Source organism: Diplotaxodon limnothrissa, linkage group LG4 (assembly GCF_057381915.1).
Source record: "Diplotaxodon limnothrissa isolate DT_005_m linkage group LG4, D_limnothrissa_male_GT1.1, whole genome shotgun sequence".
Classification (NCBI taxonomy): domain Eukaryota; kingdom Metazoa; phylum Chordata; class Actinopteri; order Cichliformes; family Cichlidae; genus Diplotaxodon; species Diplotaxodon limnothrissa.
In genome coordinates, this window is record NC_140599.1 from 30452850 (window position 1) to 30473279 (window position 20430).

Consider the following 20430-nt stretch of genomic DNA (forward strand, 5'->3'; position numbering starts at 1 on the left):
AGCTCTGTTTATATTAGAATGGTTATGTCTTAATAGATATGAGCATATTTCAAGTTTAATAGGGTTTGCACACTGACAATTCCCCTACAGTACACCTGTTTGGGTTTTCAACGACTTTAAAGGACAATTCAGACTGGACAATTCAAACTTCACAACAGGAACACTTTAATCTGTTTCATTCATTCCCAAGAGCTCTGATACTGTTCAGTATAAATCTTCCATTTAAATGTCTTTATTTTGTTTTGTTTTACATGTATTCACCTTTAAAATGCACTATTAGTGTGCAATTTGGGTTATTGTGTTGTATATGTATATAAATGGTACTGAGGCAATAAAGGTCCCAGTTATTCACTTCCAAGCCAACTCCTTTTGTGAGTCCCCAAAACAAAACCTCCTCCTGAACCTAGTAAGATGTCTAGGGTCTCTATTTGAAGTGAGAGTGTACTGGTCCTGAGTAGAGGCGCTACATGTTCTTAGAAGGAAAGAGAGAAAAGAAAAATATTGGAAAAACTGGAAATTGGAATCGTCCAAGACAATCTAAATTGATGCATCTTTACAATAATGGTACTATAAAGGCCAAGCAAATCTACTTTAAAATTGTATATTGTAGTGTAGTATAGTATTCAGAATATGAATTTGAAGATGGAAATAAGCATGAGATTTCGCTTTAAGAATCTAGTGTTATTTCATAAAGAGCTCAGAGGAAAAATATATGAAACTAAAGCAAATCAACAGAAAAAAATGGGTTTCTGAGCACATCTCAAACTGATGTCTGCTAGCCAGCTTACAGAAATCACCTCTACAGTCAGATTTTGACCTGGTTTGCTGGAGCTGAAAATGCTTCCTGTCTGAGCACACCTTTATGAGTCATTTTCGATCAAGACACATAGACACATTGTAGCTGCCTGGGAGTGGTTACAGAGCTTATTTTTATGGTTCTGATGATGTAAGAGAGTAAAGTATGGGATTAATATAAAAGCAGTAGACTGAGTTACATCCATTAAAATGTACAGTAAAGTGGCATGCATTTAGTCGATCAAATAGGCCCAATTAATACCGAAAATGACATGTGTTACAAGAATACGCAAAATACAAGTGCTTCTTTCAAAAACCCTGAATACAGAGCTATCATACACCAAATCTGCCTAGCAATTTTACTATTACCATTGATCCGTATTCAAATTGTCCTTCAAAAACACACATATCAGTCAAACTCGGATAAATATGTCAGCACATTAATACAAACAGCACGGCGACAATGATACATGACAATAAACAAAGCATGAAAATTTCACTCGCCACGTACCCATTAAAAATGAGTGAGCAGACAACAGAGCGCAGCATGTTACTGCGTGGCATAAAAGCATTGAAATACACAGATGACATGAAGGGAACAGAGCTGTCAGGCCTCTCAACACTCAAATGACAGCATTTGCTAAACCAAGCAGAAAAACCGCTCCCTCCTGAAAGGATTCCTCCAAAGACAGTGACTCATATACCTTTGACAAAAAGCTCCGTGAAGCACTTCTCCTCCCCGACCACGCACTCGTATGCTGCGTCATCCGACAGGTTGCACTTATTGATAGTGAGTGTCCGCTTGTTGCCCACGCTCTCAAACACATACCTGGACGCAGAGGGATGGCGGGGGAAGATTATACGAGTCGGATAAAGAAGAAATGAAGTGAGAGACAAAGAAAGGGAGAGAGAGCGAGAGAGAATAATGATTAAGTGCTTTCAGCAAATCCAACCACAGTCAGGCGAACGGGGCCTAAAGACAACAGAGTGACTCAAAGTTACAGATCGAGACAAAGAATGCACACATTTAATATATGCTCCCACACACATGCGTTGAGCTTGCTGTGAAAATATGGTGCCAAACATCAGAGAGCTACAGTAATGCCACAGTGTCATCACACGCAGTGATGAGGCAGTGATGAGAAAGATTCCCATGGTTACAAGCTGCAAGCATTCACATCATCAGACCACTCAAGGTCCATTAACAGTAGGTGTAATTTGAATACTGAATAAGTACTTATTGTAAGGCTAACAGTTAAGCAGAAATGTTAGAAACAGAGTGTTCAGGATTAAAATGTATTACATTTTGATTTCATTGATGTAAACATGTCATGGTCCCTGGATTTCTTTATTATTCTCGTATACTGCTCGAGACAAATAAAGGAACACTTAGGAACACTCAGTGACGCGTTAGGAATAAAATGATGCCACATCATTTGATGGAAATAAAAATGATCACACGGCAGAGGGCTGAATTGAAAAGTACCCCAAAAATCAAAGTGAAAAATACTGTCGGCTGCGATTTCTACCCCTCACAGCAGTTTCAGAAAACCTGACCTCTGACCTTGACCTTGAGGTGGAGGTCACTGAGACCCAAACTCATCTGAGATTTTTAGTAGCTACAACTGCATTATTCATTTCAAACCACTACGTCACTTCATTCTTGAATTCTCGCATTCACAAGCTTGCATGTCTGCACCGCCAGCCCGCCACTCGGCAAGGTGATGACAATATCCCATCAGACTTTTATGAAGCAATACCAAATGTAACTCAGTAGTCTGTATGCCCCCCCTTGCTTGTATGCATGCCTGACAATGTTGGGGAATGCTCCTAATGAGACAACAGATGGTGTCCTGGGGGATCTCCTCCCAAATCTGGACCAGGGCATCACCGAGCTCCTGGACAGTCTGAGGCGCAACCTGGTGTTGTCTGATGGATTAAAACACAATGTCCCAGGGGTGTTTTGTGAGGGGGGCAGTCAGTGGTATAAAGTCCTTCATCCTCCAGGATCCTCCATGGATATGCCTCCCTACACCATCACTGATCCACCACCAAACTTGTCATGCCGAGGAATAGTACTACCACTAGCAGTGACACTGACCCTAGTCAAATGCAAAAATAGTGAAAAAACAGTGAGGAAAAAATGTCAGTGGCCTCCACATGTAAAACATTGCCTGTTTTGAGGGTTGTCTCATTGTTGCCCCTCTACTACAACTGTTGTTAATTTCATTATTGCCAAAGTAGCTGAAACTGATTAATAAGCCCCTCTGCTTGTTTTTTGAGCAGCGTATAATGTGATTATTATAATCAGTAGTAAAGGTTGTAATAAACTCCCCATTGCTTCTTTTTGTACCTTCTAATGCTGTTGCACTCATTGGCAAAACTAACAGGCAACCACGCAACCTAAAAACTAAAGCAAATGTGACCATGCCAAAAACTTGAGTAAATCCTCATAGAATCCAAAGCTATAATACCTTACTTCACAGCAAAAATAACCATGGTTACAGCCTCGTATTTAGAATAATTTTAGTCTCTACAGCATATGAAGAGAAAATCTCCGTCCCGGTTTCCCTCCAAGGCACGAGCACCGATAAGCAGAGTTCTGTCCTTTCTTTATTAGATTCCTAATTATTCAAAGTAACACTCAAGTATGCCGTTCAGCTGGGTTAGTTACAGCGCCGGGAGTAGCTTGGGAGAACAAGGAAACACAGACTGCTTCAGGTTGCCTTCCCAAATCAACTCAAAGGTTTATTCAGTACAAAACAGCTTATATAGAGGAAAAAAAGGTTCGTGTGTCAGCAAGTTCTCAGTTCAAACCAGTACAGACCAAATAAGGAAACGTCTTCCTGCCTTGTGAGCAAAGAAGTATCCTTTGTGTAGTTTATCAGTTCAGCTACAATTTATGATCATTCCAGCAAAATAAAACTCCTAGACATAGAATACAGAGTTCTTTCATTAGTGAATTCTGAAACGAACCACCTGGCCTTTAACGAGCCTTTTTCTAAGAGATAAAGAAGGGAGGATGGGAGTAAGGAAGTGGTCTCGTCTCTGTGGTATTTTCGACCTTGGGGTACCAGCCTGTGAGTCTTACACATCAATTCTTGGGTCAGAGAGAAAGAGAAAAACAACTAGTAAATGGGCCTTATTGAGTAACAGTTTTCACTACAAAGCAATATCCTGTAAATGCTACCGTGGTATCAAAATATCACAACAGTTTACACTGGCTATGGCAGATTAATATATGAGTGCTAACTCAGCTAATACTAATATAAGCTTTTATAAGTTAGTCACTCATCCAAACTTGAGCTCAAATGGCTTGGATGATCTGTACCACACCACAATTTGTCTCATAACCTCAATACACCTCCTCCAGAAGGAACCAACCGCTTAAACATGGAGTGAACTGAATTTTCAGATGATAGATGATAGCTATAAAACAGCTACCCTCGATCAAATGCTCCTAAACCTTAAAGCTTACCAGTATCTAAGAAGATGAAAGTTCACTACCGTAGTATTGTTATAAAGGGACAAACTTTCCATAATGCCAACAATTGTTTATTTACCGAGCTGTGAGGGTGGTTTTTATTGGTGTTGAGTTTGGCATTTTAACACTGGTTTTTAAAGCCAACCTCAAGTGGAATTGCAGCTTGTAGCAGTTTTGCTGTGATTTAATTTTTCAGCCCTTGCTGCTCAGTCATTCTCCACAGACTCCCTTTTGAATAACCCGATTTCAGGAATCAAACTAATATGCTTACGATAATAAAATAAATTAAATCAAATAACAAAATAAAATAAAATATTTGCATCTGTATGGCTATTTCAGGGGGTGATTTTGTATGACTCGCTCAATTAAACTCTTAAACACTTGAAGTTTTCGTTATTAGGGAAGAGTCCACTTTGACTCATAGGTGGACACCAATACTGTCTCATATAATGGGAGGCGGAGCCTTCAGCTATCAGGCACCTCTCCTGTGGAGCTAGCTCTCCATTTTGATTTGGGAAACATAAATCCTTTAGGATTGAGTTTAAAACTTCCTTTTTTGATAAAGCTTATAGTTAGGGCTGGATCAGGTGACTCTGAACTATCATTCAGTTATGGCACTGTAGGCTCGAGCATTTGCCTTCTCTCTCCCATAATGAATGTTTTAGCATAATCTCTTTATGCTCTCTTCTCTTTCCCTTCATCCAAACAGTCAAAGCAGGTGGTTGTCCCAATCTGAGGCTTTCTTCTCTTAAAAGACAGTTCTTTCTTTTTGTTACTGCAAAATCCTACACATATGGGGTCATCTGAATTGGACCACTCAATGCTGGTTAAGAGGACCATTTTTAAAGAAAACATCAGACAACTAGCATGACTTATAGTGTAATTAATTCTACAGCCCAAGAAGTCTGTGTTTTAGTTATTTTGAGTAAAATTCTAGTATTTGTATGTTATTCTAATAACTAGCAGGTATATACGACTGTACAATGCATGCATACATACAATAGATGCACTTTGCACCGATGCACTGTCCAGATATTGTCCTCAACTGATGACAGATGAAACTTTAAATTGCAAGTACACAATCTAACAAGCCACATAATTGTAGGTACAGCCATCTTTAAAATACAGTCTGTTTGCAGAACTTCCTATGCCCATGTTACCCACAATGCACCTAACTCTGTTTAACTCTGCAGCTCCAGCTGACTCAACTAGCATCACGGGTGGTCTTTCATTGCCCATATGGAAAAGAAACAGAAAAAACTTATAAAAGACTCGCATCAGATTTGGCTTGCTTCATATAATGAATCATATAAGGCTTATATGATTTACTCATGAAAGTGGCCACTTTCTCAATACTTTCATATATTGTTTTAGGAAGTATCCAAAACATACAAGTTTCATTTATATAATTTTTCAAGGAATCTTTTATCTGTTTTCACTCTTGTATGCTTTTCATACAAGTTTCACACAAGACAGATACAAACTTTATAAGATTTATATATATCTTTTCCATATGGGTGATGTGTTATTTATCCATAGTTCACAACACTCCCTCTGTAGCTACAGACGTCTTTTCATACTTTTTTCCCCAACACCTGCGAACCAACTTTCAGTAAATGTCTGTTATTCCACGACATTAGTTCTTGAAGGTATCATTATGTCATGTACAGCGTCCTGCAATCTTAAATTATGGTATTTTTTAATAGAAGAGTAAATTAAAGAAGTGCAGATAGACTAAATTTAATCAGTATGGCATTTTTTCCTCATCTCTGAGGCTTTGGTAAATTAAATGAAACAAAAAGACAACTCAGCCTTCAAGAAAAATCACTTTACCTAATAAACAATGTTTTAAGCTGCTATCAGTGAAGGAAAACACAAAACAAAATTAAATTTATTTTCTATGGTGTAACACTGAGCGGTAAAATAGTGAATCTCAGCTGACCATAATAAGATAATCTCTTTTTATATGTATTATGTCAAAAGAGTTTTTGGATTGGTTTTGGTTTTATGCTTTATCCACAGCAGTAGTAGGAGTGAAATAAAGCAACAACAAAAAAGAGCAGGGCTGTAATACCCTGATCCCAATGGCTTTTAGTCACTAACCTAAAACATTTGATTTGTTAGAGCTGAATGGTCACAGCCCACAGCCTGGAGAGACCTCCAGGGAGACTCTGCTCAGGCCAAAATAAAAGTCGCTTCTCCCGATGTAACTGTCTTAATCATAACAGGAAGAGGGCCGCCTTACTTTCCAATAACAGCATGAAGATTCATGAAATAGCAGATGGTGGAGCTATTGAAAACATAGCACTTGAAACAGCTGTAGCCTCTTCAATGAAAGACCACAAGTAGCCTTTGAAGAAGGAGGGAAAAGAGCACAGAGGAGAGCGACGCAGACACTGGATAAAGCTCAGCAGGCTAAAGAGGCTCAAAAAGTAACATATGTATTCTGTCAGACATCCCAGTCAGAGCTAAAGGATTTTGAATTAACCGTTTACACTCCCTGCACCGTGTTTTGCTTGAGGAAGGATGTGCTTGCTGAACTGCTTGAAATGTACTCTGCAACTCTTGCAGTTGCTCCAGTTGATCAAGTTGTTATTGCTATAATGTTAGTGACATAATGAGAGCAATCAAGCTAAGCTAAACTATTTAAAGGACAATTATGTTTTATTTATAGATGTTGTATCTCCCCTTAAAGTGACTATTGTGGCTGCAATGCAAACTTTGCACTCTTAACCTCTGTTGAGATGCAGGGAAATGAGAACTCTGACAAATCTGGGACATCCTGCCAGCTGATCTAATCACTAGCATATTCATCTGCCCACGAGTTTGTTTATGTGCATGGGGCTGACCTTAACTGGCGTCATACTGTCAAAAGTTTGTCTTCTTGGGAAAGTCATCACCAAAATGGTGGATTGCCCTAAAACCAGTTATCCTGCTACGGGAGCAGTAAGTCATTCTAGATGCTCAGCCATATTAGTGAAACCAGCGTCAAGAGAACAAGGAGCTACATCAGATACAACACAAGACCTGTAGGATGAAGACAGAACGATAACAGGTCTATCCTAAGACATGGTGTTGAATTGCACACAGCACTTTTCTGAGTTAGATGTGAGTTAGAGTTAGACTTACAGTTGCCACAGTTATGTGTTTTCACAGGACTCTGTGTAGTCCGTAAAAACTAAGTACACCCCATAATTAGCTTGTAGACATGTATTAAACAGCAAAAACCTGAAGTATGCATGTTCTATATCACTTCATCTTCCTCTCACATCATTATTTTGGTCCACTGTTCTTTACAGTGTTGCTTCAGTTTGGTGCAGTCCTTGTCCTGCTGAATGACCCAGCTTTAGCTGTCAGACAGATGGCTTCACACTCGATTCTGAAATGCTTTGGTATACGGAAAACTTCATTGTTGACTCAAAAACTAAAAGGTGGTCAGGTCCTGTGGCTGCAAAACAAGCCCAAATCATCACCATGTTGACAGTTGATATGAGGAGTTTGTCCTGATATGCTGCAGAAAGGGTGTACTTAGTTTTTCATTACATAGACTCCTATGAAAACTTTCTTCTTCACATAATCATAGATGACAGAAATGTGAATCTAAATACAAAAACTGGCACAAATGCAGGATAGTTGCTCACTTAGCTGATGGTTTGATTTCCTGTCCATTTTTGAACCATTTGACTGGAACGTTGGAGTCAGCCACTTCCACTGTGAGATGGATCTTCTCGCCCTTGTCCACTGTGTATGCTGGATCCAGCTTCTTCAGGAAAGCTGTAAAGACAAAGACTCTAAGGGCCAAATAATACCTGTGCCAACCAACAGCAGGCATATGCTAACACATATTCCACCTGTCGTCCCAGTAGCAAAACTGCTCCTCCTTAAAACGCTGGCCTTTATATGCTGCTGGTATTTACAGCCTGCTGCCTGTTATCTCATTCAAAGCACAAACTCTGCTTTTGCCTCATAACTCCGTCCCGTACCATCACTCTTTTTGGACTCAGCCTTCATCTTCTTCAGCCTCGTCAGCATACCCCTCAGGTCTGTGATGCCGTATTGAAAGGCAATCTTCTCATAGTCGCAGGGCTTAGCTTTCTTTAGGATTTCCCATACATCCACTTCTGGTTCCTCCTTCCTCTCCTTCTTCTGCCTGGTGGTGTTTAAGATTGATTGTGAATGAGTTAATGAGTGCAAACCAAGTTTAAGACACATATAGATGGAAGATGCTTCTCTGAAAATGTAAATTATCTTGCCTTTTCTTGAGCAGTGCACTGAAGTCTAGCTCTCCAGCATCCTCATCTGCATCTCCACTGGAATTAAAAGAAATTCAATTCTGGGATTATTATTTATTTCTTTTTATCCTGTGCTTTTTACTTTATTTGTAAATTAGGTGGCAAAAAGACATTAATAATGTATTTACATTCAATAATATACCCTTTTTTATTCCATATTACACATAGGAAATTCTAATACGCAATAATACTGAAGATGGTCGAACAGTAAACTTCTAACAAATTTGTGCCTGTGGTTAACACTTACCCTTTTACCATCCTGCATTCAGAATGATGCAAAAAAGAAAATGGGGGCAGTGAGAACATAGAGTGAATCATAAGCTCTGATCATGCCCTAAACTTGACTGACAGAAGAATCATAACAGACAAGCAGCATGTAATAAAATAAAAGTCTGTTTATATAAGACTCTTGATCTGTTAGGTCTCTGAAGTACACAAAAGCCACAAACAGAGGACCATGTGACATATCACAGATGTCCAGCAGATTTGAACCAACATTAACATTACTTATTGCAAATTCTGTGTTTCAAAATTCCACATTTTAAAAAGTTATTTAGCTATCAATACAATTTGACCATGGAAAAAAGAGCTATAATTGTGCAACCCACCTAAGTGTTTTTTAAAAGCACAATCTTTATAGTATGACTAGGCTGTACTTTGTGTAGTACCAATTTGTACCACAAGACAGTGGAGTGAATCAGTCAGACATGTCATTAAAATTGTTATTTACAGAAGCAGCTTGACTAAATGCAAAGCCTCCGGAGGAAATCGGAAATGTAAAGTGAAACCAGTCTGTTAAATCTGCATTCTTTCACATGGCCAGCAGGGGGCAACATCTCTGGTTGCAAAAGGAAGGCAGATTGTACAGAACTCCGTGTAGCTCTTGGCTCCCTTATTCTATGTATGATGACTTTACATGTAAACCTGACTATTTGGTCGCTTCTATCGCGTTCGGTGTGTAGTAAGTCTATTTTCATCTGTTTAGCAGGTCATGTCAGTGGGCGGATCCGGGGGTTTCTCTGTGAATTTCACATTCCTGTGGCAGCGTGCTAGGAGCCACATTTAATTTTTCCCTGTAGAAAGAAGTTTTCTTCCCACACAGAGTGTACAGTGGACGCTAATGTCAGTACTTTACTCGTTACTTGACAAAAGTAATCAGATTATCTTTGGTCATGATGTGATTAAAGGAACTTTATGTAAGAATGAGACATAAGCATAGTGAAAGGAAGAAGATACTCAAAAAGCGACAGTCACATGCAAAATATTTTGTTGATACAAGTAGGGGGAATTAAGCATCTGTAACCATGCATAAAACCCTTTATTACCCTTCAGATGCACATTTGCAAGTATAAAGTGATGGTGAATATGTCATGTGCTGTGGCATAATCAGTCGCTGTCTCGTGCTCAACAAGGTGACAAGCACTGTGTGTGGCACACACCAATAAATGTCTACAGGATCGAGTGCTGCTTGTTTTCCACCGTGAATGGTTTTGGCAGCTCCTTTACAGCGTGGAGTGTGTTTTCCTGGCATTGTTGAGGCTCATTGAACCCCTCAGAGATAAATGCCAGTAAATTCAGAGCCATTCTGAGTGATAATGCTCGTCCTATGGATGAACAGTTCATCCAAGGATAACATCCATCCGTGTTATCCTTGCCATCCTAATGGAGGTAAATTCTCGCTGGGTGGTATTGTCGTCGATCACCAGGCACACATGACCACCAAATGATAAAAACGATGAGAGTGAAAGCGATGTCTGCGGTGCTGTGGTCACAGCAAATGCAGAATCTCAATCTGCTTGAGCACTTCAGAGAGCTTCTCTCTGCACAAAAGTCAAGTTATGTGAAAAACTAGACTGAAAGTTTAGATGAAAACAGAGGTGAAGAGCTCTGCTTCAGTATTTGAGCATGTGGAATGAGTGCAAAGAACGATTAATGATACCTGTTAATGTATAATAATATTATTGTGTGGTATGGCAAACAGTGATTCACACTATAAATTCATATTATGAATGAAAAAGCAGTGCTAAACACTAATAGACTGTATAAAAAAGATAAAAGACTGAAGCCACAGCAAAGCGTCATTATTATGCATCCTTTTTGATGGCAGCTGAAGGGAACTTCTCTGGTTTCATAACTTGTAATGTAGAAAAACCGATGAGAAAATGAACCTATTCAGATGTAGTTCAGTGAACATTTTCCTGTTTAGTTCATCTCAATTGCTGGTTTAAGTATTTTCTATTAAAGGGTGAAGCTCATTTTGTAAAAAGGACATAATTTATAGTCAAAAAGATATAGTGGTGCTATTCTATGCATTTAGTGTGTTTGGTTTTAAATGGACCATTAGCTTGTTTGGTTAATTTGTACTAAAATATATTCTGAGACGATGCTTGCTCAGTTTTTCTGATAAGTAGATTTTGTTTTAAACTTGTTCTAAAATAAAGAAAGATAACAGATGCACTGTAACAACCAACGTGGCTACGTGCTACCGCTAAGCTCTAAAACTGTAGTCCACAAACCAGAGCGATGGTCGCTAGAACCATCTTTTATTCACAGTATATTTAAAAAAAACACATTATGTGTATTTGACCTCCACAGCTAGTAACAACAGTATTTTATTTTTCCTTGATTTAGCGTGCAGTAATGAGATTCGTTATCACCACCTATCGCGGCCCACTAAGAAATAAATCAAAATAAAATCCGGTGTCAGAGGAATTCTTTGAATTTAGATGTGTGGTGCATCTGAATCTGTTATTTTGACCTTCATCTCTGTGCAGTAGTGCCATGGCATACTATCTAACAAATGCAGATATGCCCGTACGCATTTCACTGATAAGAATAAACATAGTGGTATAATGAGAATTCTACCTAGAAATGCTTTTAAATGCTGGTGAAACACTGCTGTGTAAACATACAGTGTGTATTTTCTGTTTCCCTTTGAAGCCCTCTCAGCTGGCCGACCAGTCAGTGAAGACGCAACACAAAGAAGAAAATAGCCTGATATGCCTGGGGCACACAATGAGGAGCTTGTGCTAATTCAGGCAGACACGAAAATCTGGTGTTAATAAAACTCCAGAAATTAAGAGAAGAGGATTGTGTATCTTAATGCATGCAGACCTTGTGTTAATGAGAGACGCACAAATGATCCTCCTATGGGAAACAGGATCCTCTATTCTTATTTTACAGAAGCTAAGCTGCAAGACTTCCACATAACAAGTTGTTTAACGCACTCATACGCTGTTTTCTTCCAGCAACATATTTGAGTTTTAACCAACTTTTCACTTTTCATTTATCTCACTAACCTTCTCTCTCCTTCACCCTCTTGTTCCCTCCTATCAGCACTCTGCAAATAAACGCACCGACATCCTGTCTAAACCACAATATGATGCTGTCTTTTTGCATGTTGCCTTTTTCATCTTACCTGCCCGTTTTTACTCATGCTCTAATGAGGGAGGGAAATTATATTTTTGATCACAGATTACAAAAAAGGGCGACTCAAGGTATCGGTGCAAAGGTGTCAGCTGATTTACCAGCACAAGGCACGTGTACATATGTACAATTTACAGGCTGAGAACAGCTGAAATCTCATTTTTCAAAAAATAAAGAAGACTACACATTCGCAGGATACATTAGCATAGACCAACTTCACACAGGCCAGAAGCAGAGACGGAAATAGACAGTGAGAGAAACAGTTACACATACACACAAAAAGAAATACTCCCTTCGGAGACTGTTACTGAGACATGTGACGAAATACATAAGATCCTAAACCACGAGGGAGTCCAGGTGAAGCAAAACACCAAGGCAGCAGATGCACTGAGACGTGACAGAAAGAGATAGATGGCAGACTGAGTGACTCGTACAAAGTCGACTACAACCGAGGGATAGACAGGCACACGGGCAGAGACGCTGGTTGAGACTGACAGATGCCCAGAGGCAGCGATCTACAGAGGAGCATATGCGAGACAGTGTGATGGGTGACATGTAGAGTAGACCCACGCCGACACTGACACTCACGATCGCTTAAATGCCTCCAAGATGTTGTCCTGCTGGTCCTCTTGTGCAGCTGAAACCAGACAGAAGGAGAAAGGCTGGTGAGAGCTCAGCTAGGTTAATTCATTACTCAGCAGGCTTGAGCAGCAAAGGAATAATGGACTGATGACCTCACTAGGCCACTAAATGATAGGACCTAATGTATATCGCACTCACTGAGTTATTGCCTGACAAAGCTAGTTACATAGTAATGGTGGATACGCCAAATGGAAGATGACAATAATGTGATTAAGTGTCTGTCTCCAGACCTACCCTGCACAGAGACTTCGAATGTGCAGCTGTCGCACTTGTCTTTGGAGGTGACCTCGCAGCGGTAGCCACCTGCGTCTCCATCCACTACTTTGATGATGCTCATCTCGTAAGTGTAGATCTGACAGAGAGAGAGAGGGGGGATGATATGCTAGGAACACACACAATTCAATGAACACCCAAACGCAAAAGCTCAAACGTACACGCACGTACGTGCTGACCAACACATGCTCGAAGTATGGATAAAGCGAGCAGGGTGACACTGATGCCTTGAAATGTTGCTCGGTTAGCTAGTCACTCACTAGACTTTGATTACGTGTTCATCATGTCCTCCGTTTTCTACACAAAGATGTCGGGGAAGAAATGTCATTAAATGGTAAGTAAACAGATTATTTCTACCAGCTTTTATGCTGTTGATTTTTGTGAGTTTTACAAATATTGACTGAAATAAACAAAACTTTGTGGGTGTGATCTGGAAAGCATAAAATCTATTAATTGCAAGTTTTATTTTCAGTTGTTCATTACTGCAATTTGCTATTAATGTTGGCAGGATTTTGCACAGGCATGCCTTCGTGCCTTTGTTTGCAGTAGTATAATCCAAAAGATTCAATATGTTTTACACGAGAAGCTTTTTGTGCCGTGGTGGAATAAATGTGATTTCACAGGATTCAAAAAGTGAATAAATATTGAAGCACATTACTATTTGCTACCACTTGGTTGATCAGTATAAACAGCTGAGCTGAGTTCAGTTACAAAGTTTGGATCTTTCGTTAAAACCGTCAGTTTTACACAAAGTTTTATCCCATTTTTTTAAAAACCACCAAGAATCTGAGACAAAGCAATGAGCAGGCTGACTTGCATGCAGTCAGGATATTTAAAAACTGATATTTAGCCATTAGCACTTTCACATTTTATGCCTGAAACTTACAATGCCGGTCACTAAGGAAAAACATGTATTCACCAACCTGTTGCCAACTGGTTGCTGAAGGTTTGTTGGCTGTAATTTCACCAAAAATCTCCTTGTGATTGTTTTGGTTTGTAGCAGATTTCACAGAACAGTGACTGCTCTGTAAACGACTGCAAACTAACCACTGAGTGATAGTGAATTTTGCAAAAATGCAGTACATACTGTAAAAGGAAACCTTTGACTGTCAAAGTAAAAGTTGCTCCTTACCACTGAAACCAACATGTTTCAAAAAGTGCAACTTTGACTTCTCTGTTTCCATTTTGCATCTGACTCTTCAGTTTCACAACCACTTAGTGAATAGTTGGTAGGTGCAGCAGTTGGAGATACATTCTGCATTTCTATTTGTAGTCTATCATTTTATTCCCCCCCTTTCTCCCCGACCTCCTCGTATTAATTTTTTTAATATACATGTTTTCAATCCCACTTGTGCATGAAATGAAACACACAGCCATGCAGTATGTCATTATAAACATTTGTGAAAGTATGCGTCTTCTGTATAGCTTACTGAACTGCAACCATTGCAAGAAGTTGGGTCCAGACATTTCTTCCCTCCTACATATTCCCTGAGAGCTGTAAGTGGTATTATTACAAAGCGGAAGCATTTAGGAACCACAGCAACTCAGCCATTAAATGGCAGACTGTGTAAAGTTACTGAGCAGGGTCACCAAATGATGAGTCACATAGTCAACACGGCTCTGCTGACTCAATAATAGCCAAGTTCCAAATCTCCTCTGGCATTAATATCAGTACCAAAACTGTGCGATGGAAGTCTCATGCCATGAGTTTTCATGGTGTAACGTTTATGTAGCCCAATATTTCTGTCCATAGTGCTGTACGAAATACCATAACATACTCATATATTTTGGTCTACAATAAAGTGGTCAGTCAATCAACTGAAAGATTTGCTATAATATTCATGAGGCTATGGTCCCGTTGATATTACTGTCTCTTTATTAATACATTCACAAAAGTTATATTTAAAACAGAGAGTATAAATGCGTACCTTGGTGTTTCTGTCATAGGACTCTTTAAACTGAAGATGCTTTCCAGCTTTGCTACCCAGGTCAAGCCACTTCCCCTTCAGCCATTTCATCACCGGTTTCTTTATCAGGTTTGAGGAGTCCACTTTAGCCACAAACGTGATGTCCTTGCCTGCCAAGCACGAAGATTAAATGCAGTAATTAATTAAACTGTGTGTGTAACAACTGGAATTTAGCACTAAGTGGCCATTCCTCTCATTTCAGATATAACTCAGTTTTTATGGCCAATGATTTTTGCCAGACCTTTTGTTGCTGTAACACTCTCCGGCTTCAGCACAAACAGGCCGGTCGGCTCAGACAGCTGAGGACCCTCCCCTGGAAGATGATCTGTGACGGGAGTGGAATGAAGAGAGTAACTAAAGTATGAATTTAAACAAGAAAATGTTATCTGGGCACAGCATATAGATTTTAGATAAATAAAGGCAACCAGGCGACCAAGCAAACCCCCAAATCATCTTCTAAGTGCCTATTTGAAAGTCATTTGGGAAAATTCTGAAATTTAGTTCAAGGACACAAAGCCTCAACCCACTAAATTCTGTCTTTGCACGGTTATTTAGTGCTGAAACTGAGCAACAGTCTCTCCACAAGGCAGCTTGTTTGCATTATGCCTTTGTTGTTACACTGCATAAGCCATTTGGGACCCTCTGACAAATGACAAGCGACCAAGGAGCAGGCTGGCCCACAGGGAATATAGAAACTCCTCAGATCACCCCTGAAGACATCATATTACTATTGACTCTCTGCAATCATCTGCCACCCCGACAGAACATAAGCTGAAGCCGTACAGTCTTATCATGGCAATAAAAAATGAGCTGCTCTTTTATCTACTCGCTTGTTTCTTTTGCAAGTAAATTGATGTAACCTTTGTAAGGTGTTTGCTTGTCAGTTGATATGCTTTATAGAAATGCTAACATATTCACTTCTTTTACCATCAGGAGGCAACTCTGCATCGGAAGGGGAAAAAAGAGAAAGTGAGGAACACGTCAGTCTGTACAGTATTTGTGTTGTCCCATTAAACACAAGTGTTAATTGGCCCAGTGATCACCTTGACTTCAAGTGATGAACACTCACACATTAAATCATTGTGCTCTCACACTTCAAAAGAACACAGATTTCTTTCTCAGAGTCTAATTAACATTTTTTCCTCTTTTTTTTAAAGAAAAGTACAACTGTTAATGAGTTATTTCTTCAACAACTGTCCTAAAATCACTTCAACTGTTCTGAGGTACAGTACACAATCTACATAAACTGTCTGAGTCAGACATCCTGCAGATTTAACAAGAAAAAAGGTTCATACACAAGCAATAAGCCAAAGGTACATCGAATCACCAATCAGATAGAGTGAGTAGGACCCTGACTGGACATCCATTGGACGAGACCAGTTGCTGAGAGAATGGATCCAGGGTCACAAGTCAGATAAGGTCATGCGCTTCCATAAATTCAGAGAGCCATACTGTTGGCGCCTCTTCCTCGCTCTGCTTTTATGGGCTCAGTTAATTTGATCTTTTAATCAAAAAGTACCCCTGAGGACAGATCCAAGTTCAGATGTTCAGCGTGATTTAAAAGGTTTCCATTGGAATGCTAAGTGGGTAAAACTGATTCTGGGATAGGGCTCAGGGGACACTTTTGAATGTTTACACTCTTACGCTGTTGCACTGGATGCTGGCTGTGTTTGGGATGGGGCTTCTAAATGAAATTGACTCTAGACACTGTGGTACTTTGGCACTGGGAGTTTTAAATTATGCCAAGCAACACTATTTAACCATGCATTACTTTTAGACTCTAAAATACAACTTATAGATTTTTTTAACTGTTTGTAAAGGATTACACAGTATAAATAATATGGATTGTATGGGGTTCTTATTTCCTCATAATTTCCTAATCTTTTCTATAGAGTTTAATAAACTACAACTGCAACATTCTCCTGTTAAAACCTTGGTCTTAGCATTCGTGGATATTATTTTAACATTAATTGTCTTAAGTTTGCCAGTGAACATTTACAGTAAATGATTCAGAGAAGGTATGAGAGGAAGCGCCGCGATTAGAACATCATCCCCATAGTCAAGCACAGAGGTGGAAACATTATGCTTTGGGGGGGTGTTTTTGCTAAGGCTAAAAGACAACTAGATGGATGAATTTTGGATGAGAACTTTCTTTCCTCCCAGAACACTGAAAATGCATCATGTATGGTTTTTATAGCATGGCAGTGAGCCAAAACCAAGGTAACAAAGGAGTGGCTAAAGACAAAGCACATTAGCTCTCCAGCCCACAGTCCTTTAGAAAACCTGCAGAGGGAGCTGAGGTTTTTAGTTTCCAAGTGGCAGTCAAGAAACCTAAAGGAAGCAGTTACTGTAAAGAGGAGTACGTCCAAATCCCTCCTGAGATGAAACCCTGTGACAAGACAAGACAAGGTACTAAGTGATGTTTTTGGGGGGATCAAAATACTTATTTCACTTTAATTTCTTTGGAAGTGAGCAAATGTAAAAATTCAGCAGGAAATAATTATTCCCTCCCAGTGTCTTATACTGGGCCTTGGTCTTTCCCCACAGTTCATTTACTGTATGCCCTTAAGCTATCTTATTTCTGATTGGCCTCATAAATTAGAGGTATATACGGCAGGTGGGTGGGGCTTCTTTTGACATAGTGAGCACCATGTGTCTGAGATACCCACATTAGGTATATCTAATGTGCATGTTAAACTTGTGTTAAACTAAGCATTATTGTAACAATATTGTTATTGTAACAATATATACATATATTAAAGAGTGTAAAAAAGATATAGTACTAGATTCCATTTAATAATAGTTTTGTGTCAGATCATAAAAGATGATTTAGTGAAACCCATTAAAATGAATATTCTGACCAACTTAATTCACTGGTTATTGAAAACTTCATTCACTGTGTTAATTTAATTACTGAAATGCCTAGTATGCAGTTTGTAGTGTATTTTCAGGTGAGCACTGACACTGACTAAAGAATCAACAGATACTTGGTTTCCACATTTCACACTTGGAGGAAAAGATAAGAGAGTAGTCGGGATTTCTCTAGTTCTATAAAGTCAAGTACTACACATGGTATACTACTATAATCCTAATTGTACAGTACATATTATTATTATTATTTATTAAGTGTATGAAAACATAATGAAACTAGAGGACCTCATTGTGTAAAGACATGAACAACAGAAAAATCATTATGGCTGTAAACAGTAATCAGTGCAGTGTAACACTCTTCAGCACTAGTAATAATTAGGCCATGTCACACACACAGATGGCATATATCCAGCAGAAACACAGGCGGGATATATCGCTTTTTACCAATCAGATCTCATCATTTCACTTTTAAAACAGACGTTTGCTTGGATGCTTTGGTGGAAGCAATCTAACCACTGTTCTCTGAATCCTTTTGAAAGACTTTTTTTCACAAGACATTGTCAGAAGCTTTTTTGTTATCTGCTATATTTGTATTTATTTACTCATTTTACCATCAACATGTTTCATCTGACAGTCTATCAGTTGAATTTGCCGTGCCTTGAATTGCTTTTAAGCTGCGCCTTTGCATTGATTTCTTCCTTTTGATTTAGGTTCCTTTATCTGTCTGCTGTGGGGCACTTTGTCACTTTTGTTTACTCCATAAATAAAGTTATTCTCGTCATGATTAGTGTCGTTGTTATGTTCAATGTCCAGAAATCACCGCGGCTATATGTCTGCAACAAAACTGCATCTTCATAATGTCTCCGTCTGCTGAGTGAAAATACTGAAGCTTTAAGCAACACCAGAGCAATCCCAGGCTTCAGTGAGGAAGCGTTTTTCATCTGATACCCATGTCCACTAACGCAAAAAGTGACTGACACAAAGCAAGCACAAACACGGAAAGCACAAGCAAGCTGGCATGTATTGTGTCGAGTCTTTTGCTTACCATCCCTAGGCTCATTGTTGGCTAAATGAAAAGAAACAGTTGGTACATGGAAATTAGTCTTCACAGCACAGCACAGGTCTCATCAGACTGCAGAGGGCTGTGTGTGTGTGTGTGTGTGTGTGTGTGTGTGTGTGTGTGTGTGTGTGTATAAAGAATGAAAATGCTTCAACAAAGATCGGATTAAAGACAATGCATAAGCCTATTCACTCAGACAACCACAGTATCTTCAGACAAACACACAAACACACAGATATAACAACAAAGCAAAGCACTTACCTAAATCTGTTAATGAAGAATAAGCACAGGTTTTGTAAATAAACAGGACTAAATAAGTGGTAATGCAGATATAATGTACTGTAAGCTTTCCATGCAAATGCATGCTGTAAATAAACACAGCATGACAGAAAAGTGCTTGGCGTCATAAACTGCCCGTGCCTCTGTGAGTTACAGTGATAATTGTAGAGATAAATCAATGTGTTTAATTTTACAGATGAGTAAGGACAAAATGAGCGCACACATATGTCAGCACACCTATAACGCTATTTAGCTGCAGGACAGTGCTTACCGTCTACAGCCGGCTGCATTTCTGCCACAGAAAGTGACATAATAGTGTAAAAGGAAACAATCTGAAAATTTTAATTATCAGGCCCCAAAACATAATAATCCCTGCGCTGACTCAAGCTGTGATGTTGCAGGCCATGAGGCATGTAGGTTGTTGGTGGCAAGATCCAGATGTTGTACAGATGTCGACTGAGACTTCCAGATGTAAACAGTGTGCCAGATTACAGATATAAGTTAAAAACAAACAAAAGGCAGCAATCCAAGGATGGCTCAGAGGTTTTTGATAGATAAATTAGGAAGTTTCTGTTATGGTGGATCTGTGAGACCCAAGTCAGGCTGGACACAAAATTAACTTGAAAAGTTGGGGGTGCTGTTTCAGATGCCCCTGGGCCGAGAAGGAAAGGCAATTTTTCCTGTAGTAGTAGAAAATATGATTTAAATTTGCAATACCTCAACAGACTGACTGGCGTCTTCTCATTGGATGATGGGTACTGCCATATTTAAACTTCTCTGCCATGCTAAAATAATGGGGGGGAAAACGTGAGTTCTCACAAACAAATACAAGCTGTTGGTGCCAGCTGTCTTGGGTGGCTTTTACCACCCAAGATGGTAGCATATTTCTGACTTTGGTAACCTTAGATTGTCTGAAGGACTTCTCGATTCTGTTTTGCTATTGTACTCTGGACTGGATGTCGGTCTGGGTGTTAGTTTGTCGTTGTGCATCTTAGACTCTTTAGATGCTATAATCATGTTGTCCATTGTAATAACAGAATGGTAAAAATTGTGTTTCCCAGTTTAGTTGTGGTGTCTAATTCCCCCAGAAATGCAAAATATCTCCATACATGACATGTAAGGGTGAAGTTGTTAACATGCACTATGCACATGTTGTTAAAATCACAGAAATAACATCAAGCTTACAGTCACAAGGTCTGGTGAACTTTCTGCAGCACTTTTGTGTTTTATGTTTTTTAGAATAGCGAAAAAAACACACAAAAAAACAACAACAACAGAGGCTTATCAGATTTGTTTTGTTTTTTCACATATAAATTCATACGTTCCTACACCTGGAGCGAG

General features: G+C 39.2%; 1 protein-coding gene across 1 annotated transcript in view; it reads right to left on the bottom strand.

Moving 5' to 3' along the window:
* The window catches only part of mybpc2a (myosin binding protein Ca), a 51145-nt gene extending 36200 nt beyond the window's left edge, over positions 1 to 14945 (bottom strand). Inside the window, exons 1-7 of the mRNA XM_085351837.1 lie at positions 14841 to 14945; positions 12874 to 12991; positions 12586 to 12634; positions 8533 to 8589; positions 8263 to 8429; positions 7921 to 8053; positions 1500 to 1624 (exon numbers count right to left, since the gene is read on the bottom strand). Coding sequence (XP_085207963.1) covers positions 1500 to 1624; positions 7921 to 8053; positions 8263 to 8429; positions 8533 to 8589; positions 12586 to 12634; positions 12874 to 12991; positions 14841 to 14930 — 739 coding nt within the window. The 5' untranslated portion in view covers positions 14931 to 14945. The remainder of the gene's footprint in view (positions 1 to 1499; positions 1625 to 7920; positions 8054 to 8262; positions 8430 to 8532; positions 8590 to 12585; positions 12635 to 12873; positions 12992 to 14840) is intronic.
* Positions 14946 to 20430: the final 5485 nt, after the last annotated feature.